Source organism: Chiroxiphia lanceolata, chromosome 14 (assembly GCF_009829145.1).
Source record: "Chiroxiphia lanceolata isolate bChiLan1 chromosome 14, bChiLan1.pri, whole genome shotgun sequence".
Lineage (NCBI taxonomy): Eukaryota > Metazoa > Chordata > Aves > Passeriformes > Pipridae > Chiroxiphia > Chiroxiphia lanceolata.
In genome coordinates, this window is record NC_045650.1 from 4,452,485 (window position 1) to 4,475,609 (window position 23,125).

Here is a 23,125-nt window from a genome sequence, read left to right on the forward strand (position 1 = left end):
TATCAGTGTTGAGAATTTAGTTGCAGGTTAAAGCACAAAGAAGCTGAATGTTCATAGTGGTAACACCTGCAGAGCCAGCTTGAAGCAGCATCTTGTGCTGGAGTCACTAGAGGGGGAAGAGGGAAGGATGTCCCTGCTTTTCCTTGTCTCACCCATTGTCCTTTAACAGACGTGTTCAGTAACAGCATCCTCCTGTCATCCAGCTGGTTTTCAATTTCTATCAGAAATAAGAGAAGTGAGAATGGTTCCCTCTCTGTTATCTTCAGAAACACACAGAAATGGTGTTGGCACATCTGTTTAGATCCCAGGCGATCGGTTTAAGCCCTTTTGACCTCAGAAATTCAGATCTGAAGGTGTCAGAGAATTGTGTCAGTGAATTGCCTTTCTCTGTCCCTTCTCAGCCTCAGGAAGTGCCACAATCTGACAAACTGTGGTTGTTGTTGACCTCGATCCAGCTGTTTTACCAACCTCAGAGTGACCACAGGATTCAGGAGTGTTCAGTTTGATATTCCACCACTACTTTGAAAAGGAATAGGAGGAAGAGATAAGGCAATGCTGTCACATATCCATGGTGCTGGTATGGGACCCCTCAGCTCCCACTGCCGTGCTGGGTCTGTAATGGGGGCTCGAGTGATCCCACCCACATGGCTCTGCCCCCATGGAGACCCCTGGACATGGTGGGGGCACCCAGCAGTCACAGAATAGTTGGGGTTGGAAGGGACCTCTGGAGATCATCCAGTCCAACCCCCTGCCAAGACAGGGTCACCCAGAGCAGGTGACACAGGAACACGTCCAGGTGGGTTTAGAATGTCTCCAGAGAGGGAGACTTGACACCCTCCCTGGGCAGCTGTTCCAGTGCTCTGCCACCCTCATGGAAAGAAGTTCTTCCTCATGCTGAGGTGGAACTTACTGTGTTTTAGTTTATGGCCATTGCTCCTCATGCTGTTGCTGGGCACCACTGAAAAGAGCCTGGCACCATCCTCCTGGCACCTGCCTTGGAGATATTTGTATGGATTGATGAGATCCCCTCTCAGTCTCCTCCAGACTGACCAGGCCCAGCTCCCACAGTCTCTCCTCGTAAGAGAGATGCTCCAGACCCCAAATCATCTTTGTGGCCCCTGCTGGACCCTCTCCAGTAGCTCCTTGTCTCTCTTGTGCTGAGGAGCCCAGAACTGGACACAGCTCTCCAGCTGTGCCTCACCAGGGCCGAGCAGAGGGGCAGGATCACTCCCTGACCTGCTGGCCACACTCTTCCTGATGCCCCACAGGATCCCATTGTCCCTCCTGGCCCCTGGACACAGTGTCAGCTCATGGTGTGGTCCCCCCATGCTGCCCCAGGTGTGTCTAAGCAATACCCTACTCAACATATGAGGGTTTGGGGTCACATTTCTCAGGGATCCACTTCTGCCTTTACACTGCAAACTACCTGGAAACGCAGCTCTGGGGTCTGGATTTCTCCCTGGCTGCCAATGAATAAAAGGTGTGCCAAGCCTTGCCCAAGTCCTCTTTTGCTCATATTTGTACAGCAGGCTCTGAATCTTGTGACAAACAGGAATACAAAATTCCCAAAACAAGTTCTTATGCTTGTCATGAAAAGGTTCATATCTGTATCCTAACTTCTTTTATGTATTAAAATACTATTGTTTCAACCTCATATAGAATCTCACATTTAACAAAATAAGTAGGGGTTCCATGCTGATAAAAGAGCTCCACAGAACCAAAACCATGCTCCGGGCTATTTAAAGGTTGGGTGTTTTATTCAGGAGATTATCTCACTGCCCTCCAGGGAACAGGTCTGGGGGGTGGGTCCCCGTCATGCTCTCACTGTGCCCCCAGGGTGTGTGTGCGGGGCCACCCCGCGGTCCCGCCCGGTCCCCTCGGGGGTGTGTGCGGGGTCACCCCGCGGTCCCCTCGGGACTGTGTGCGGGGTCACCCCTCGGTCCCGCCCGGTCCCCTTGGGGGTGTGTGCGGGGTCACCCCTCGGTCCCACCCGGTCCCCCCTCGCTGCCCCTCACGGCGCCGGGGGCGCGGGGGGGTCTGAGGGGGCGGCGGCGGCTGCGCCTGCTCGGCGCGCGGGGGCGCGCGTGACGTGCGCGGGGAGCGGAGCGGGGCCGCGCGCGCTCGCGGCCGCCGCCCGGCCCAGGCTGCGGGCGGAGCGGGCCCAGGCCCGGCCCGGCCCCAGCGCCGAGTCCCGCGGGCCCGGCGCACCCCGGGCCTGCACAGGTGAGCCGGGGCACGGGCGCGGGGACGGCGGGGCCGGGCCGGCCGCGTTCCAGGCCCCCCGCCGCGGGCGCCGCGGGCCGCGGACGGCCCTGGGCGGGCGGGCGGCGGAGCCCCGGGCGGGCCCGGCGGTGCCGCGGCGGGCGGGTGGTGCGGGCGGGCCCCGCGGCGGAGGGGCCGCGCGGGCGGGCAGAAAATGGCGGAACACAAGATGTCGGCCGGGCCGGGCCGGGCCCGCGGGGCGGGGAGGCCTCGGCTCCGCGCCGGGGCACGGGGCGATCCCGCCGGGACGAGGCTATTCCCGCCGGGACGGCGCTATCCCGGCGCCATCCCCGCGCCTCGGCCAGCGCGGCCGCGGGACTCCCGCTCCTTTGTCCCCGCGCTCGCTCCGCCGCCTCCCCCGCCCCGCGACACCGCGGGCGCGCCCGCGCCGGGCACGCGCGGGAGGAGGGAGGGAGGGAAGAAGGGAAGGAGGGAGGGATGCGCCGGGATCCGCTCGTGCCGTCGGGGACCGGCAGCCCCGGCCCTCAAACAGCCGCGTCCGTTACCGTGGTTTTATTTACCAGGGGAAGTTTTGTTACTGCCGCGGATGCACATTGATTTTTTTTTCCCCTGTTTTGTTTTATTTATTATTTTTTATTACGGGCGTTTAGCGCGTTTTAGGCAGCGAGACAAAATCTCGCTCGCTGGTTTTGTCTGTGTCGTTTTAAATGGTTTTAGAGTATAAGTTCTCCTGGGTGCGTTGTAGGTGGACACAATAAAGGATTTTTAAATGGATGTGTTGGTTTTTCGTAGCCTTTCTGCGAAGGGTCCGTGTTAACCTGCACCGTATTTTATTAATTGGTTTTCTGCTTAAGGTTTTCTCACTGCGTTTCTGTTGGTTGCTGCATTAAAAATGAGGGGGAAAATCCCCAAAACATGAAGTGTCATAAGAGGAAGACTATTCCCTTTTTCAAGTTAAATATTATTTAAGAAATAAGATGGTTACAAAACATCTGGTTTGTGTTTTTCAACTGCGTATAAGTTTATTTATTGTTACATTGGTTTATTTTTTGTTCCATTGCTCTGTATCTGAGCCCGGTCCTTTTGGTTTAATCAAAATCTTACGCAGCTTGTGAATATCCAAAACACCGACAAAGCACGGTGGTGTGTTTTCCTTTAGAACATGTAAACAAGACCTAAATATTATTTAGCAGAAATAATAATATGGTTTAGAGGAAATAATATTATATACTATAAATAATAATATTATTTAGAAGAAATCTACTCCTTTAAAGGAGAGATTAAGGGCTGACCATGTAATTAGGCTTTATGTGAAAACGCATCACCTGAACATACTGGGAATAAATCATGTGTAGACTGGGGAGATGCTTAACATTTGCAGGACCACACTGTTTAGGGTATAACAAAATGTATTCATAAATAAGAGCCTGTATTTAATTAGCAAGTGGCATTTTGCAGAAATGTTGTTTGTGTTATATGTGTTTTAATTAGGGCAGCAGTGCCTGGAAGCCAGTGTAGGAAGTGGGAGCTTCCTTGCACCCTTGGGTACACGAATGACACCCCGTGTGTCCTGAAGCAATGGTTTTTATCCCTCCTCCTTAAAATGCTTTGCTGAAGATCTCTCCATTTAGGGTGTTTTCTTAAACTTTCTCAAAAATTAAAATATTAATGGTTATGATATTTTTATAGGAAGGGTAAGCTAAGAATAGATCAGTGTGTTTGCTGGGAACTTCTGCCAGCTTTTTGGTTGAGTGTTGCTGTTGTGTGTTCTTAGGTCATCCCAAACTGCCAGCCATTGTCTTTGATTTTTAAAAATGCCATATGCAGGAGTAATTTACAGTGGTGTTCCTGTCTGTGGACAGAGAGGTCAGATATCCCTTCCCCTTCTGCTTTCAAATTCATTGCTTGTCTCAGCTGAGCCCTGTCCTAAGCAAGAGCTTTGGCATAAAGAGTGAAATAGGTTGAAATCAGCTCAAGCTCATTAGAAAGAGAACTGTTATTTTTCAGAAAAGCAAAACCACTTTAGATACGGACATATTTTTAAAAAATTAACATTGAGACACTGCTTTGGCAGTCTCAGTGTAGGTTTCGTGAAATACTTCATTTTGGGATCTGGTGGGAACGTGCTCCTTCCCGGGCCAGGATAACATGCTGTAATTAAAAAAATCAATGCAAATATTAATGGAAGGTTGTAAAGTGAATATTTTATTGGCTGATGCTAATCAAGTGTTTTCACTGTCTTAAATACCCAGAGGAGAAGGGGAATTGAGAGGAAAAGCTTGAGATGTTACTGGTTAGAGGCGAGAGAGGAATGGATAAGTTTGGATTATGTATGGAATTGTGGCTTTATGCCTGATTTCTCTGCTGGAAACCCACAATTGGATCCATCTGGGATTGCGTGGGTGTGTAACATGGTGTACTACAGGAGGAAGCTGTGAAGAACCACAGTTAATCACTGCTCTGCATTTTTTTGCTCTTTCCAATAACAAGGTTTCCCTGCACATGTGGCTGTGAAACTGCATCTCCTGCACTGCTGCAACCTGGCAGCAAACCCACCCTCCTGGGGGGAATCTTGGGCCTTATCCATGGGGGATTCTTCCAGCTTTAGCAGGAAGGGCTCTTGCTGCTGTCACTGCATTCCTGCAAGACCCCAAAGTGGATATAACAAATACATTTGTGGTTGTATGGTTGATGCAACTCCATCCTTTGTCTGCAGTGAGGGTTTAGAAGATCAGACTTCAGTAGGGTTGGTACAGCTTCACTGTGGTTGTTGCCACTGTGTCATCCTCCTCTCTGGTTTTAGGGGAAGGCTAAGGGATTCATAGTACTCCATCCACAGAAGGTGCCATCCCATGACTTTAGGAATTTTTCTAGTCCTGCTAACTACTGGGAAAATGATTATGTTATTGATATTGCTTTCCTTGCAGGAATTTAAATTTAAATTATAGTCTTACTTTGTATTGAATGTTTTCATGTAGCACAATATGTAATTTGGTTGTGCATCTAACTATTTAACTGAAAATAAGGAAGAAAAAAAAGGAAGAAGAGTCTGCCATATTCTTCCTGTAATCTCAGGTTGATATAATTTAAGATAATTTTTCATATCCATTTACATTAAAAAAGAAGGATTAACTGAGTGTAAAGGCTGTGGTCAGGAAATGCTAGAGCATTGCATTAATTCTGGGATAGTTACATTAAATTAGCCATTTATGGTCTAGAACTGTATCATATTTTGTACTAGCAGGTATTCATTTGCTACTGCAGGAATTTCAGATGGCTGTGACCATAATTTGGGAGTGATGGAGCATTGCACTGAGGTTCTGAAGATGCTTTGTAATCCTTAAAATGGTGAACGAATTTGATTTTGGAGCAGAATTGAGTTAGTAAAATCCTTAATGGTAATGTTTCACATTTGTGTTTATATTATTATCTGATCCGTGGACCTGACTTACTCTGTTATGGCACCATCGGGGAATTCCATTGGGGAATTGTTGTAGTTCTGCAGGAAGGATTGTTACCTCATCATCCCCAAAGTTAGTGCTGGAGCTTTAAAGCCAGTTGGAGAGAAGCAGGTTTGGTAAATGACTTGGGGAGGAAGTGTTGACAGCACACAGTCAGGGGATGTGAGTTCTTTGCTCCTTTGTGTTCTCAGTCTCATATTCTGGGGTGGATCAGTGGCTTCCCCTTGAAATCACCATCTCTGGGCACCACTTGCTGCTCCCTTTGCTGGAAGAGGTCAGGGGGATCCCATGATTCTGCCTTAGAGGTATCTCAGGTTTTGGGCACTTCAGCCTTTATTCTTACAGCCTGGCTTATTTTATTGTCCACCTTCCTTGGCCGTTGTTGACTCTGGGCTCCTGGGGTGGATCTCATGGCAGTGGGGCTGTCAGATGTGTTCTGCCCCAAAGTCATTGGAGTTTCCATCATGGTTTGGATTTCGATGCTTAGACTTAATCAATTCTTGTGGTAGGTAATGGTAATTTTTTTTTATGAGATCCAGAAGAGCAAAGTCAAGGTTGATGCTACAGCAGTGAAAGGACTATACTTTTGAGACTCACAAAAGCACTTGCACTCCCTGTTCCTCTCTGCACCACCCAGTTCATGTGGTTCTGAGTTCAACTGTTACTCTCTGTTCACTTCCAACAGCTCCTAAAACTCTTTGTCTTCGGTGTGATGCTGTCACTTTTTCCTGACTCTTGGATACAAGAGGGCAGGAAAGTACAAGTTTTTAATCTTGTGCAGCAGAGAATTTTTTTGGCCACGGGTTTTTCACCTGGGAAAGCCTTGAGCTCTGTGTGACCTGGAGCCACTTCATCTTGCACTGAGAACTTGGGTAAAAACCCAACTTATTGGATTGCAGCAAATTGCAAAATAATTCAGATTCCCCACAGTTCAGTATTTAGGAGCAATGCAAATAGCATGTTGGAATGGGGATTTATCCTGCTATCTTGTGGAAACACTGTCAAAGAAAGGTAACGTGCTTTCTCCTGCTCTGGAAGTGACTTTGTGTAGCTGTGCCTCAACAAAGAGATTCAGCATCCTGGAGACAGACAGACAGGCAGAGCAAAGGTGACTTCTTTGTGCACAGTAGCTAATATATATTATTATGCTAAGATAGAAAGCAAAGTAATAAAGCAAACTGGATTGTACAAAGTATTGCTTATGTTTTTCTTGCATTTTTGGGTAAATAGTTCTCTGTGTGTGTCAGTGTGACACATTAATCCAGTAAAGCTGATAACACAATAACGTTGCTGACCATAAGTTCTCCTTTTTGTTTTGTTGCAGTTATTTGTGAATGCACTTAGCTGAATATGGATCCAGGTGGCGGAAGTTTGGGATTGCAAACACAAGAATCCAAAATGCCTCACACTATGATTATGCAGGATTTTGGTAAACTATTTTAACTATTAAAAATAATTAGTAAAATCCAGGAGATGGCCTTCTCAGGAAGGACCATGTCTTTGTTCTAACATGAATTAATACCCCTCGGAGTGTACCAAGATAATTGCATTTGCAGTACAATACTGAATAATGCCAGGGGTTTTTTTTTTCATTCTGATAAGAATCATTTTCTTGAGTGTTTTGTTCATTAAGATTAAAATTGCTATTTATGTATGTGTTAAAATAATTCACTGTGCATTCTTTGTTATGTCTAGAAGAGTAGTCAGCCAGTCAAGTCTGTTAATGAAAACCAGGTTTCTACCTCTGGCCATTCCTTGTGATGTGGCAACTTGTGGGAAACTGTACTATAAATATTGGATACAACTGAGCATTTATTTTTCTCAAGGCCCATGCAATCTAAAGGATGAAGAGTCCTTTTATTGTAGCAGCAATTAATGGTTTGTCACCACACTTCCAGCCTCATGCAAGAATTCTGTGAATGTTCAAATTGCTGCTGTAATGAAATGTTTTCTAACTGGAATAAAAAAAAAAAAAAAGTCTAAATTATAAACTGGCCTGTAGTTTTTAACAGATCAGTATTAAAAGACCTAAATTTGGGGAAAACTCCACATTATATCTTGAAGTGGTATGTTTTGTTTTTCTTAATTTAAAGGATACGGGCTGCTTGGGCTAATGTGGATGTTGAGAAGTAACAGATTCTTATATCTGTGTGTAACTTGTCTCTATAATTCCATTCCTTACACAAACCAGTTCCTAGTGCAAGGATTGTAACGTTTTTCTCCTGGCTCGTCCTTGTTCCTCAGTGGCTGGAATGGCTGGCACTGCCCACATCGATGGAGACCACATTGTGGTGTCCGTGCCCGAAGCTGTCCTGGTGTCCGATGTCGTCACGGACGACGGGATCACTCTGGATCACGGCCTGGCAGCCGAGGTTGTCCAGGGCCCCGACATCATCGCCGAGACCGACGTTGTCACGGAGGGGGTCATTGTGCCCGACTCCGTGCTGGAGGCTGACGTGGCCATCGAAGAGGCTTTGGACACCACTGACCACGTGTTGACCTCTGACCTAATCACGGAAACCGTCCGAGTGCCCGACCAGGTGTTCGTGGCCGACCTCGTCACGGGTGCCGAGGGACACTTGGAGCACGTGGTGCAGGACTCGGTGTCCGGAGCCGCCTCCCCGACCATGGTGTCGGAGGAGGTCCTGGTGACGAACTCGGACTCGGAAGCGGTCATCCAGGCAGCTGGGACTGTGCCTGGCTCCACAGTGACCATCAAAACAGAGGATGACGATGATGGCAAGAGCACATCTGAAGACTACTTAATGATCTCTTGTAAGTTCAACAGAGGTACATACAAACAGGCAGTAGCTGGAGTAGAAGTGTCTGGTGGGGAGAAGTTTTTGTGTCTGGACTCTTGCTTCACTCCATCCTGGAATGCTCGCTCAGGCTGGTGCCCTGTTCATTCTTAGGGTATTTTGGTGGAAAATCCCTTATTGGTGATACAGCAAGAAAGAGAAGGACATTCATGCTGTTGAGTGAGTGTGTGTGTATGTTTGTGTCTCTGAAACTAGATATTCCAGGAAATTGAGGAAAACACCTCGGAAAGCTAAACATTCCGCTTAGTTTGAGTATGCCACTTCTTCAAAGAAATCCACAGGTATATTACAATGTTATGCAGGTTCCTGTAAAAATAACATGTTGGGTTTAATCAGGAGAATCCACAAAGAAATAGGGTTTTAAGATCTCTGACTCTCAAAAGTTTTCTCGGTGTGTCCACAAAATACAGTTTGTTTAGTGTATTAAAAATTATAATCGGCATTTCATTGTCTGTTGTGCTGTTTTGGGCTGAACCTGGCATTAGGGGGTCATGTGCATTAATTGATTGGCTCATTAACACTGGAAAGTGGCTTCCCATTGCAGTTCCCACACAGCATTTACTCCAGGAAGTTGTATGGTCCTCTACTACCTGTTGAGTGCAAGCTGCTGAAAGGACCTTGAGTGTATTATGTTTCCTCAGTGGTTAAATTATACCCAAGGTACCAGTTGTTACTGTTACACAAATTTGATAAAATATATGATAATTAATTTTATAATTTTTGACTTCTCCAAATCAGTTGTTGAAATGTGAGTAGGTCAAAACAGATTTTAGTCAGAAGCAATATGTTGAAAAAAGTCAATGCCAAGTGTGTCAAAGTGTCAGTCTGTTCACAACAAGCTGCATTTATTAAAAATTTCATGACAGAGGACACAACTGATTCATGATTATGATTTCAATCTTTCATAGCATTTATGTCCCTTATACAAAATACTTTTTGATACTTATTCAGTATGGGATGAACAGCAATGATTTTTAAAGCACTCTATCATTACTGTAATACCATCACTAGTAGAAGGTGGGTTTTTTTGAAAAAAGAACTAAAAAAATGAACCTCAAAAGCAATTTAGACCTACAACAAGAAGATCCTGTGTGTTTTTGTAACTAAAGGAGCACCATATTCGCAGTCAGTTGTTTCACTGAACAAATTCCTCCTTTCTGACAGAGTACTTGCTGACTTGTTATTCTGTAACTGCGCTATTTCCACTGCACCCTTGTAATTGTAAGTACAGCCCTCTTTGGAATTCCTTCTGAGACAGAGAAAGTGTCATTGATGCTGGTGATCACTGCACTTCAAACAGAGCATCCTAAACTTCCAGTTACTTGATGGCCCCAGGTGTGTCTGACACAGTCCTGGCCTTGTCAGGTGTTCCCAGACCTACCCATGGTGTTTGCAATGTGTCAAAGCCACTTTGAGACCTGGTTTTCAGCAAATTATTTAACATTTATAATCGTGGTGTGCCTGAACAATCACAGTTGGAAGCTACGTTATTCATCTGGGATTTTGTTTTAAGTAATCATTTAGATAAATTAAGGCAGTCATAGAATTGTTTAGGTTGGGAAAGACCTTTAAGATCAAGTCCAGGCATTACCCCAGCACTGCCAAGGCCACCAGTAATGATGTCCCCAAGTGCCACATCCTCATGGCTTTGAAATCCCTCCAGGGATGGGGACTCCACCTCTACCCTGGGCAGCTGTGCCAGGGCTGGACAGCCCTTTCAGGCAAGGAATTTTTTCCAGCATCCAACCTAAATCTCCCATGGCACAGCTTGAGGCCATTTCCCCTTGTCCTGTCCCTTGTTCCCTGGGAGCAGAGCCTGGCCCCCCCTGCTCCCCCCTCCTGTCAGGGAGTTGCAGAGCCAGAAGGTCCCCCCTGAGCCTCCTTTGCTCCAGGCTGAGCCCCCCCAGCTCCCTCAGCTGCTCCTGGTGCTCCAGCCCCTTCCCCAGCTCCATTCCCTTCCCTGGACACGCTCCAGCCCCTCACTGTCTCTCTTGTCCTGAGGGTCCCAGAAGTGCCAGCACAGGGACAGGCACTGCCTTGGGGCTGTGACACACCATGGCTGGGACAGCCCAGGTGCCCTTGGCCTTCTTGGCTGTCTGGGCTCATGTTCAGCCACTGTTGACCAGCACCCCCAGCTCCTTTCCAGCCACTCTGCCCCAGCCTGTGGCTTTCCATGGGGTTGTTGTGACCCAAGTGCAGGACCTGGCACTTGGTCTGGTTGACCCTCATCCCATTGTCCTCAGCCCATGGATCCAGCCTGTCCAGATCCCTCTGCAGAGCCTTCCTGCCCTTCAGCACATCAAGACTCCCCCACCTTGGTGTCATCTGTAAACTTGATCCCCTGGGCCACACTTGGTACAGATGAGGTCTGTTGTCCCTGCTGTTCTGAGGCTGTGTTGTGCTGGGTATGACAGCCTGACCCCACAAAGTATCTACTACTGTATTTTTGTCAGCAAAAATTAATCATGCAGTTGTATTTTGGGGGGATTTTTCTAATTTTTTTTAAATTAGCCTTGAATATGTTTTTTATATGAATATAATCTGTTGTGTAGAATGGATAGACCTCAAAAAAAATCAAGCAGGTCAAAACCCTTTTTATTTATTTATATTTTTAATTTGTCAAGTGTTCAGTAAATACTGTAGAAAGTGAACATAATGGTATTTCCTTTGGGACATATAGGGCTGTTGAACTATTTCATTATGTAAATCACATCAAAGTGATAGCTTTAAAGAATCTCAAAATACTTAACTGTCTTTTAATGAAATTTAGCACCTGAAAAGGGGAGACTTAAAATGCCAGATAATGTCCTTAGGGAATACCATGAGCTGTTCTGTGGAACAGAAATTAGTTTATTTGTATAATTTGGAGAATGGGTATCATTTGGAGAATTCCTTGTTTGGGAACTTCCACAATGCTTCATTTTAGTGTATGGAGCTGAGCTGAGTGTGGAATTTTAACTTGCTGGGAGTTACGGCTTAAATGATTGAACCTTGGGTTGGAAGGGATCTTGCTGAAAGGCAATTTTTCACCATTCTGAGGTGACATTCCCTTGTAGGTACTTTATACACTTTTGATAGTGATATTTTTTATTTGGAGAACAGTAAGTTTGTCGTGATAGTTGTGTGACCAGCTGCATGTGACTTTGTGACTGGAAATGTTCACAGGGTTATCACCTCTCTGCTGTGTCTCAGTGCAGATGAATTCAGCTTTTTTTAAACCAGCTTTATAAGCATAAAGTAAAAATCTTCATTTGATACCTTCACAACATCTCTCTGTGTGAATACCATGGGGTATATTCACAATCCCTTGTTTTAAATCATCAGAATAGCTTGATGGAGAGGAAATGAGTGCAGTAGTGGGCTCTTGAGCCAGCCCATCTGTGGTGAGGCAGGAGGCTGTGAGAGCCCCCTGTGTGCAGGGGGCAGTGGGCAGGCTGTGATAACCCCCTCTATGCAGGGGGCAGTGGGCAGGCTGTGATAACCCCCTCTATGCAGGGGGCAGTGGGCAGGCTGTGAGAGCTCCCCTGTGTGCAGGGGGCAGTGGGCAGGCTGTGATAACCCCCCTGTGTGCAGGGGGCAGTGGGCAGGCTGTGATAACCCCCCTGTGTGCAGGGGGCAGTGGGCAGGCTGTGATAACCCCCTGTGTGCAGGGGGCAGTGGGCAGGCTGTGAGAGCTCCCTGTGTGCAGGGGGCAGTGGGCAGGCTGTGACAGCCCCCTGTGTGCAGGGGGCAGTGGGCAGGCTGTGAGAGCTCCCCTGTGTGCAGGGGGCAGTGGGCAGGCTGTGAGAGCTCCCCTGTGTGCAGGGGGCAGTGGGCAGGCTGTGACAGCCCCCTGTGTGCAGGGGGCAGTGGGCAGGCTGGAGCTGAAAGCATCCCCTCTTTTGTTTTTCAGGTTTGCGATATTCAGAGCCCCGGCGGGTTGCCAGCCCCCGCCCCGTGTGCCGGCCCCGCATGCACTGTGCTGGTGACCCCCATCCCACCACAGATCCACCCTGGAGCTGGCCCCGGGGGTAAGGTACTGTGCCACCAACACCTCCTTTTTAGTGTCTTACAGTACAGTGTTGCATAATTTGCTAAGCATTTTAGTCTTCCTACTCCTCTATTTTACGGGACGCAAGTAGATCAGACATTAGAAAAACACGGAGAATTGTCAAACCATGGGACTTATCTTGCCCTCGTGTTGTCCCTCTGGCTCCTGTGGTGGGTGTGATATCACCAGCATAGTGCATGCTGAGGCATCACATGGACTGGGAGCTGGCAATCCACGGTGAATCTGGACATCACACACCTGAAAACAGCCAAGGAAGGTAAGTTTAACACTGGAGCTGTGCTGAGTTTTCCTTTAAACCTTGTTTATTCAGGAGGATTCAGCATATATTTATAAAGGTTCTCTGCTGTGTTTTTTCACTCACTTTTAAGTGACAAGATAATAATACATAGTGTTTCTGGTGGATAAGTCAGATCTGGAATACACTTTGATATTCCACTGATGGAAAGTAAACATTCCTGTTGCTGTGAGCCATCCTTGGGAAAAGCAGGGATAACTTAGCACTGATGGGGTAGCAGTGATTGAAGTCATATTACTAAGACAATAGAATATTTTCATTATCTGCTTTTAGAAAAAGTAGCATTTTCTAATCTGACAAAGATTACTTGTCCTGCTGTGTTGGTTGCTTTCCTCTTATACAAATGTGTTTAAAAAATAGATGGAAACCACGAAATTCCCTTCATTTAAGACAGCAATTCAAGCAGCAGCAGTTGGCAATTCAGTGTGTTTTGTTGTGGTGGTATTTGAAACAAAAGGCACATCTTACAGATAACAGTCTATATTGGTATCATTTTCTCAGTCCAGTTTATATTTTCCAAATTTCATTGTATTACGCATTTGTTTTTGTAGAAAAGTCATTCCAGAGCCCCTGGATACACAGATTTCCTGTTAGGTTTCCATTTTTTTTAAGCTTGAATTGTAAAGACTGAAGGTCTTTGAATATACACAGGATGGTTAATGTGTGGGAGTAACCATGAATTTTAATAGTACTGTTGTAAGTTTGCCCCTCTAAGACAGAACTCCCCATTTTTTAAAGGATATTGAAGATTTGGGGGTTTTACTTGAAATAGTAGAACCTAGTATTTGAGTGTACATGCTATATTCATGTTTTGGGGTTTTTTTTCTGAAAATATTCCTATAAAAATTGAAAAAATCCTCATTTTTTCCCTTTATGTGATTTTTGTTGCATTGCAGTTGATCTGAAGGCAACTATCTGAAATTATGTGGGTTTTTTCTTACGTTATTTCACCAGCTCCACAGTGGTGCACAGTCACTGGCCCACAATGCTAGTTAAATAGTTGGAAATTTTGCCATAAAGAAAACTTCTTATCACATATGTGATTGCCCCCCTGTTCTGCCATTGTTAAATAACCTCCCAATAAAGAAATACTCATTTCTGTCAAACCGATAATGTTATAAAATTAAAATGTTACAACATTATAAAATTTAGGAATTTAGAAAAAGTTGGCGTTGCTTGAGTCAAAGATCTGAAAATAACTTTATTACCACCTCCCAATTTTAAATTTACAGGAACAGCTTCCAGTTAGTAAGCTTTGAAATATTCTCTCAGGGTTTTGGCAGCATTTCTAGTCATACAACTCTGTATGAGTTGTGAGTTACCTCCAGTCCTTCAAAGACTCAGACATGCAGCAGAAATGGTCATTGTACTAAAACTCAAAACAGATACTTATCATTTTGAAGAATATGGATAAGAAACTTTTGTAAGAAACTTTTTAGAAAAGCCTTGCAGAAAAGAAAATGGTCTTTAATAAATTCAAGCATAGTAAATGTATGGAAATACTTTTTCCAAAATAAGTATATTTTAGCTTCTCCACTTTTCCTTTTGGAGTTCTAATAAATCCACCATGGCAGCATAACAAATATCAGTCTGTTACAGCAGGTGCTGTAACACTCCCAAGTGGATATAAAGGTGTTCTAATAACCTGGTAAACTTGAGTGTCAAAGGAATATTCCAGGCTCTGTGGCTCTCTCAGCTCTGGTGTTTGACTCTTCTGTCCTGCCAGGTAACATGAACACCATGCACTACATGTCAGACTCTCCCAGATTAAGGTGCTGATGTTGCTGGCATCAATTTCAGTAGATATTTAGAATGGGGTTTATTTAAAAAAAAACAATTTCCCAAGCAGATTTTTAATTTTTTTCTCCTGATCCAAGTTTGGTATTTTTTCAGCATTGTACTTAATCTGTTGTATACAAAAATCCCCAGCTAAACCAGCATTTTTTAATTGTTTTCCATTTAATTTTCTTACTTTACAGAGGTTCTAAAATTAAAAGAAATACTTCCTTGTACTTACCTACATTTTGTCTAGTCGTGTAAACAGTAACTTCTGTGCTCATGTGCTGCAATCCAAGGTTAGTGGAGCAGAGATGAGTTTCTCAGTGCTGTGGTAGTTGGATAGTGTTCTGTGGAATCCTGTCTGTGAGGGGGAAGAGCTTAGTTTGGGATTACTGGGGTGGATTCCTGCCCTGCTGCAGGAGGGACATTCCCTGGCAGGCTCTGACCCTCCTCCTGGGACTGCCTGGAGTGTTAAAGGCTCCAGTAACTCCAGTTCAGCCCAGTGCTGGTTAAAGCAGCTCTTGGGAGCTGTCACCACTGCCCTGGGGCAGGAACTGGGAGGGGACTGGGGACCAGCCCAGCTCTCCCCAGGTGAGCCAACCTTCCCTCAGGGATCCACACGGAGTCCTGGAAGCTGCTGTCACTTTAATGCTCATTGCCACCAATTTTTTAACTCGTGTACACATATTTTAATGTCCCGTGTGCAGTAAATTGCTGTTTCCCTGGAATGGGTTTAATTCAGGTTTTGTTTCCGTTCTGTGGAATTCTCCTCCACTTAGACCCCTTCAGTGGGTGTTGAGCATCACACAGGTTTGTGCTACCCATTTTTGTGCTGCACAGGAGCTAATTTTATCCCCCAAGAGAAGTGTCTTGGTACATATGTCAGAAAGATGCTTAGTTCAGTGGCCTTTGTGCTGGCAATTTGGGATAAATCTTAGGACATCTATGAGAATGCCCTTTTTACCAAAATAGTGCTACTTTTAGTAGTTTGAATGTATTCTTTGTTGTACAACTACAATGAGCATTTTGATTATATAGACCAAATAATCAGTGAGTTGTGTACATAAAGGATGAGAAGTCAATCTCACATAGCAGTATTTGGATTTATTGTCACTGCATCATTTAATCAGCTCTGTATTATACTATAATCTTCATTAATACGTTTTCAAGTGATAAAGTGGATAAAATCATAATTTCTTTTAGGAAGAAGATGTCAGATTTTTGATGCACACTTTAACTGGGAATATACTCCAAGTCATCACACTTGACTAGTTTCAGCTACTAAATCTGAGTCACCAGTGTGTCAGAGTACTGAAACTTTTGGGGACTCTTAGACTGTAACAGGCAATTCTGGGTTAGTTTTTAACATTATCAGATAGATGTGAAATTATTGATACATTTTTGCTCTCTAAATGTAATAGTTTCAGCCATAACCAGTTATCTCATTCCCTTTGATGACAGGCTCCCTCTTGTGTCCTTCATTCTGTAATTCCTGCTGTGTTCCTTGAATTGCAGTAAAATGATACTGAACTTCTGGAATCTCCTTGAGATGAACTGTTTTGTAAAGGCCACTTATGAATACAAACCTTTACTGTGCATGGGGAGGATAGTGGAGAAAATCATGCTGCTGGTTTATTTTGACTTCTAGAAATGTGTTTGAACCTCATTATTGTTCTCTTCTCGTTACAGTGGATGATGTTGGGGAGAAGTTGGACCACATAGGAAGCACTCCCTTGAAGATCAGCACCGAGGTGGCGAACGATGACGTTGCCAAAGATGATGGGTTTGGCTCAGAAGTTATCAAAGTGTACATATTTAAAGCTGAAGCTGAAGATGATGTTGAAATAGGTACCTTTAAATTCTATTTATTCTTCCAGTAGTGTGAGGAGTTTCAGGGTCTTTTTGTTTGTTGTTCTTTATTCCACGTAAACCAGTGAGCGGAGTGTTTTGTAGGACAAGACATGGGGATTGTTCAGCTTTGACTTTTTCAGGGTACACTGAGAGACCTTTTTCCTCCTCTATTCTGGAGTATCAAACCTGTGTGGTTTTGTGACAGACCTGAATGTAAAAACACTTAACTGGAATTTTGTGGAAAAACAGTTTTGTTGTAAACAGGAAAAAATACTTAAATGAGAAATTAAAGGTGGCTTTGTTCACATTTACTTAACATGTGTAACTTTGTTATTTCTTTTTGTTAAAGGTGGGACAGAAATTGTCACTGAGAGTGACTTTCACAATGGCCATTCTGTAGCTGGAGTGATTGAACAAGGAGGTGTTGGGAGAATGCAGCGAGAAAAAATGGTTTACATGGCTGTTAAGGACTCCTCTCAGGAAGATGAAGATATTAGTAAGCATAACAAGAAACATTTTTGTTTCTCATGCTATTTGTATGCCAATATAACCATCATTCTCAAGGACATTTTTAATTTTTTTCTGAAGGATTCTTCAGCCTGGAGTAGTAGAAAACTAAGCTCATCTTCCCTAAAAATAAAAAGCAGGCAATGATTATTTTAAAGTGTTGTGGATAGTGCACTTTGTGCTTACTGTGTGCAGTCATTTCATTATTTATGTTAAATCTAACATGTCCATGGATGGGGTTAATGAGGTTAGTCAAACTTTCATTTTTCTGTTTTCCTCCTGTGAATTAAGCAGCTTTCTGGCAAGGTAGAAAATGCCATCACTTGCAAGGTTGTAAGTTTGCATATGTGAAATTCTGTTGGTATTTGGTTTGGATTTGCATTTATTGATAAGTGTTTTCTCTCTTTAAGGAATGTCTGAATAACCAGTGATGCCCTAAGGGCAGGGGTGGTTCTAAATGCCACAGGAAGAAAAGTAGTTTATAACGGGTATCAAGCAGAGTGGGAGCAAATTAAATGAAGGAAAAGTTAGGATGAGCAGAATAAAACTGAAGATTTATTCTTCTCCCCTTGTCCAGGCTGTGCTGAAATAGCAGATGAAGTTTATATGGAAGTTATTGTAGGTGAAGAAGAAGCTACATCCCTTCCAGACACCCAGCTCGAGGACTCTGGCGTGAATAAAACGTTTGTCCCTGTTGCTTGGGCTGCTGCTTACGGTAGGAATCTGTATTTCCTGAAATCCCATCCATTATTCCCTCCCTCATCCAGCTTCCAGAATCTCTGGGCAAACGTGACGATCTCTCACCTCGTCCTAGGAGTTTGGAAACAGCTCCTCCTGATCTCTGTTTTGTTTCATGAGGTAGAAAGGAAAGCTGTTAGGAGAGGTTTTATGCTGTTCCTGATCCCAGCTCAGACGTGTGTGGGGTTTGATGGTTCATGGTGACTGTTGAAGGTCTTAGAACAACAAGAACAGCCTTAAGTATTTTACATTGGCTGGGGGGAAGGGGGGAAAACCTGAAGTAGGAATAAATGTGTAAACATGTTCCTAATAATTTCAGTTTATGCAAGTGTTGTAAGCCTGTTAGTCCTTCAGGTTAGAAACAGAAAGAAAAAAGGTGATTTGTTCTCTGTAGCCATGTTTCAAATAGTGGAACTGTCTTAGGATATATTCTGAATTCTGTCTATTCTTTTATATGATTTTCTTGGATTGTGGTGCATTAAATGTTTGTTAAGAGGGTATTGGGTCATCTGTGGTTTGTGTTACAGTTAAGTAATCAAGTCAGTTAAAATTCATTGGTGTGATGATGTGAGCCCGGGTTGATGAAAGGGTTCAGAACCACAGAGCTTTGACACATAGCAGTGAACACTTCCAGTGCAAAATGGGGAATACACTCCTAAGGTATTCCTTGTACATCTTCCAGAACTTCCCAGGGCCTCATGTACATCAGTGCTGAGAAGCTGATCAGGGCCAAGAACTCTTATTAGTCTGGTCCTACTCCAGAAAGATAACGTGCTTCCATCTCAGGAACATTGCAGATAACCTCTGGATTGGAATCTGAGCTGATAGATGAGGTTAAAAGTTTGCAGAAACAAGCATGTTAATTTTGAAAAGGAGGAAAGCCAGCATGGCAAGCATGCAAGCACAGATTTAGTGGATATTAACTCTCCACAAAGATGAGATTTTGTTTCCTGGGGCTCGTGATTACAGAACGCTGAACTGATTGTGAGCTGCACATCTCCCTTTGGATGGTGTCAAGCTGTTATTTATTACCTAAGTTAGTTTTCTCTCATTATCAGACTTTCAAAGCCATCATGTTTAAAAATAATTTTAATTTATAATGACTAAAATACTATTTTCTGCAGGAGATGAAAGAAGGCTTCCCCGAAGATACGAAGATGGTCAAGCGGCAGGTGAGAACTTGTAACAACATTAAAACTGCTGTGCTGTCCTTGAAAATGTGTACATTTATGTGTCAGGGAATTCTGTATTGAAGGACTCCACAGTCTTTCTCTACTATTTTGAGTTAAAGCAATTCTAGATATCTGGAGGCCTTTGGAGGGGTGGGAAGTTGGGAGGCACTGCCAGGTTGTTAATGCAGTGTTGCAGACAGAAGAGGGATAATGCAGCTCTTAAGAAGTAAAAATAAGTTAAGTAGAAGGGAACAACCAGCATAACTCATAAGAAATTAATGTGTTGAGAAGTAAGAAAAATCAAGAAATATATTTAAAAATTAATCAGTATTTAAGCAATTATATTCCTGACTTTTGCCAGGAAAGAGAGAGTGCTTTATATTGGCATTTCTCTTCTTTATGTGTGTTCGTGGTAGAGGAAAGGGCAATATTTGTTTTTAAAATGCTGCTGTGCAATTCCAGTCATCAGTCCCAAAGAAACAAGTTGTTTAAGGTTTTTTATGGTGTCTAATTTTTGTTTCTAGGAAATAACTTGGATACACGATTAGAAAACAAAAACGGTAATGCAACACAGTACCTGCAGATTTGTGATAGCATTGGCACTAATAGAGTGCTCAAACAAAAAGCCAAGAAAAGGAGGAGAGGAGAGGCCAGGCAATGGCAAACAGGTAAACACTGGATGGCTACGGTATTGTCATGGAGTGCCACCTGCTCCTGTGCTATTCCTTTTCTCTTTTTTAAGCTGATGCAGAATTAAAAGCTCTAAATGATGATTTGCATATTTCCTGTGTCCTTCCCCCCTCCAGTTCTGTGCATAGAAAATGTCATATTTTTGCTATTCAGAGTCAGTACACTCAGGGCTGATGCAATTCATTGGAATGTTGCAAGCTATTAGAAAGTAACTGTGGCTATATTCACTGCACATGTGATAATTCCTGATCTATTGGAGCAGTTCCTAGAATTATATAAACTATAGGTGCTGTGGATTGGTTGTTTTTAAACTACTGAACCACTCTCTCTGCTGCAAGTGTAAGTGCATGAATCTGAACAGCACTTGGCTGATTTAAAACTTCATCAGTAAATGTGTTTCCTTCATAACTTGTTTTTGTTTGTTTAAAAACAGCTGTTATAATAGGTCCTGATGGACAGCCCCTAACAGTTTACCCTTGTCATATTTGTGGGAAAAAATTTAAATCCAGAGGATTCTTGAAAAGGCATATGAAGAACCATCCTGATCATATGATTAAGAAGAAGTACCAGTGTACGGACTGTGACTTTACAACTAACAAAAAAGTAAGTTTCCACAATCATCTGGAAAGCCATAAACTTATAAATAAGGTTGATAAAACGCATGAGTTTACAGAGTACACGAGAAGATACAGAGAAGCGAGCCCCTTGAGTTCCAACAAACTCATCCTGAGGGACAAGGAGCCCAAGCTACACAAGTGCAAATATTGTGACTATGAGACTGCAGAGCAGGGACTACTGAACAGACATCTGCTGGCAGTCCATAGCAAGAACTTCCCTCACGTGTGCGTGGAGTGCGGGAAGGGATTCCGCCACCCCTCGGAGCTGAAAAAGCACATGAGGACCCACACGGGGGAAAAGCCATACCAGTGTCAGCACTGTGTGTTCAGGTGTGCTGACCAGTCCAACCTGAAAACTCACATCAAAACCAAACACGGCACTGACCTGCCCTTTAAGTGTGAGCACTGTCCCCAGGCCTTCGCCGACGAGAAGGAGCTGCAGCAGCACATGGAGTTGTTCCAAGGGCACAAGACTCACCAGTGTCCCCACTGTGACCACAAGAGCACCAATTCCAGCGACCTGAAGCGACACATTATCTCGGTTCACACGAAGGACTTCCCCCACAAGTGTGAGGTGTGCGAGAAGGGCTTCCACCGGCCCTCGGAGCTCAAAAAGCATAGCGAGACCCACAAAGGGAAAAAGATCCACCAGTGCAGGCACTGTGACTTCAAAACCTCAGATCCTTTTGTACTTAGCGGGCACATCCTCTCAGTTCACACCAAGGACCTGCCTTTTAAATGCAAACGGTGTAAAAGAGGCTTTAGGCAGCAGAGCGAACTGAAGAAGCACATGAAGACCCACAGTGGGAGGAAGGTGTACCAGTGCCAGTATTGTGAGTACAGCACCACGGACGCGTCGGGCTTCAAGCGGCACGTCATCTCCATCCACACCAAGGACTACCCCCACAGGTGTGAGTATTGCAAAAAGGGCTTCCGCAGGCCCTCCGAGAAAAATCAGCACATCATGAGGCACCACAAGGAGGCCATAATGTGACCGAGGAGCTGCAGGAGGAGGCGGTGTAGAAACTGTGATAATGCTAATTGGGGAAAAAAATAAATCTCACGAACTGTTTCTCCTGGTTTCAAAGCTTGATATTAAACCATAACTTTACATTCTTTGTATTAAAAGTCTTAAAAGTATTAGGGTTGGCAGGGGATCTCATAGCCCTACGATTGTTGCTTATCAGAACCTAAAGAGCACTATAGAATGGAGAGGTTGGATGAATGTCTTAAAGTTGCAGGAAGATGGATGAATGTCTTCGGGTGAATAGTATTTGCCATGGCTAAGTACAGAAGACAGAGCAGAGCTGATTGTGTGACCCATTTTGTCAGTAACGTTTGTCTCCAATATGAAAAGAGTTCAGAGTCGTGGTGGGGTGAGTTACAAAAGGTTTGCAAAGGAGCCCAGTCTTCACTTCTTGTGCAGTTTTGAACGGGGGGGTTTTAGTCAGTCACTTCATCCCAACGTTTTAATTGTGCCTAGAAATTGAATTCCAGAACTGCTCAAAGTTGGGGGGGTTGTCCCTTGTTTGGTTTGATTTTTTTTTTATTATTTTTCTTTTTTTGAACATTTCATCAGGAAACTTTTTGGTTTCCTTTATTAGTTTAGGTCCAAGAAGCATTTTTTTACTGGTTTTCAAAGCTGCTAACCTATTTTATTGCAGGATTTGATGTTTGAAATAGAGCACTATGTTATGGTCTCAGAGGTGGTGTTCTGGTGCTAGGGTTAAAGATATATATGTACATAATTTCCCTTTTTTTATCTGAAACTACAGTTGAATGTTGTTCAGTATGGCACATATAACAAAATTAACTTTGAATTTGACTTTTTTTTTTAAGGATAAAATGGATGCAGCTCATAGTGTTGTGACAACACTAGTTTTTCTTCTCGCTACTTTAAAAATCTTCTTTAAAAAAGAATATTAAAAACAGTTGAAAACTGTAGAGTTGTTTTTTTTTTTAATTAAAATTCAAAGTACTTAGAAGTTCTTTAGGACAGTGTTCTTAACAGGTATGACAATTACTGTCCTACCTCCTAATAGGAAATTTTCCATATAGACATAAAATTGCACCTTTCAGTGGATTCTTTTTAAAAAAAAAAAGATCTATACCATGCTATAAACATGCATTTTCAATCTGTAAGAAAGTATATATGCAGTATTTAACCAGAAAAATCTGCTGCCACTAGAGTTTGGAGGTGGATCTTGAGTTTACAGTGTATACATTTAAAATATGCATCCCTTTACAATGCTTTGTGTTAGCATGCTGCAGATCCAATGGCGCTTATATAACGAGCTGGTCTAGGGCTATTTAATGAAAAACCTGGTCATAAATGTTATGCATATAATGTGTATTTTTTACTTTTTTAGTTGCTTCATGTTTGCACACAGCTGTTCACATGAGAAATTGTAACTTCATGCTATATTGTGGCTTTGTGTTCCAGATAATGTTCATATTTTGGTTTTGGTTTTTTTTTTGCACCAGATGAGAATCAGTTCCTTGAGAATAAATTTTTTTTATATTTCTAAACTTCAGAAAGTTAAATTTGGGAAATCTCTTAGACAAATACGTGTTTTATGTGGCTGTAAAAAATGATGTACACGCTGTAAAATAAGATTGTCACTGTTCTGTGGGATTATTATTTCTAAATGTGTTACTCATCGTAACGGGCATACAATAAAACGCATCTCTTGCACTCCAAAGTTCTTGGAGTTTGCTTTTCATTTATGGTGTTTAGGAAAGTCTCATTCTGTGGAAATTTACCTGATATTTTTAATTGCATTATTCACTGATTAGTATGTAATAACATTTAACCAGAAGCAGGTTACTGGAGGTGTATTTGTCAGGCTGTTGAGGGGAGAGCTTTGGCTTTGATTTGACTAACCCTTTAAACTTACAGGTAATGTGCTTATTTTATTTCTA

At 43.5% G+C, this 23,125-nt stretch overlaps 1 protein-coding gene across 2 annotated transcripts; it reads left to right on the forward strand.

Moving 5' to 3' along the window:
* Window positions 1-2,159: 2,159 nt before the first annotated feature.
* Window positions 2,160-22,905, forward strand: ZNF711 (zinc finger protein 711). Of its 2 annotated transcripts, none has more exons than XM_032701787.1 (9): window positions 2,160-2,223; window positions 7,009-7,113; window positions 7,929-8,459; window positions 16,318-16,476; window positions 16,829-16,975; window positions 17,564-17,701; window positions 18,849-18,896; window positions 19,421-19,564; window positions 20,020-22,905. In XM_032701787.1, the coding sequence occupies exons 2-9, from the start codon at window positions 7,035-7,037 to the stop codon at window positions 21,195-21,197; spliced, it is 2,424 nt and encodes an 807-aa protein (XP_032557678.1). In that variant the 5' UTR covers window positions 2,160-2,223; window positions 7,009-7,034; the 3' UTR covers window positions 21,198-22,905. The 2 variants fall into 2 exon arrangements, with proteins under 2 accessions (XP_032557678.1, XP_032557679.1); XM_032701788.1 differs by having other exon boundaries at window positions 19,421-19,456.
* The last annotated feature ends 220 nt before the right edge of the window (window positions 22,906-23,125 follow it).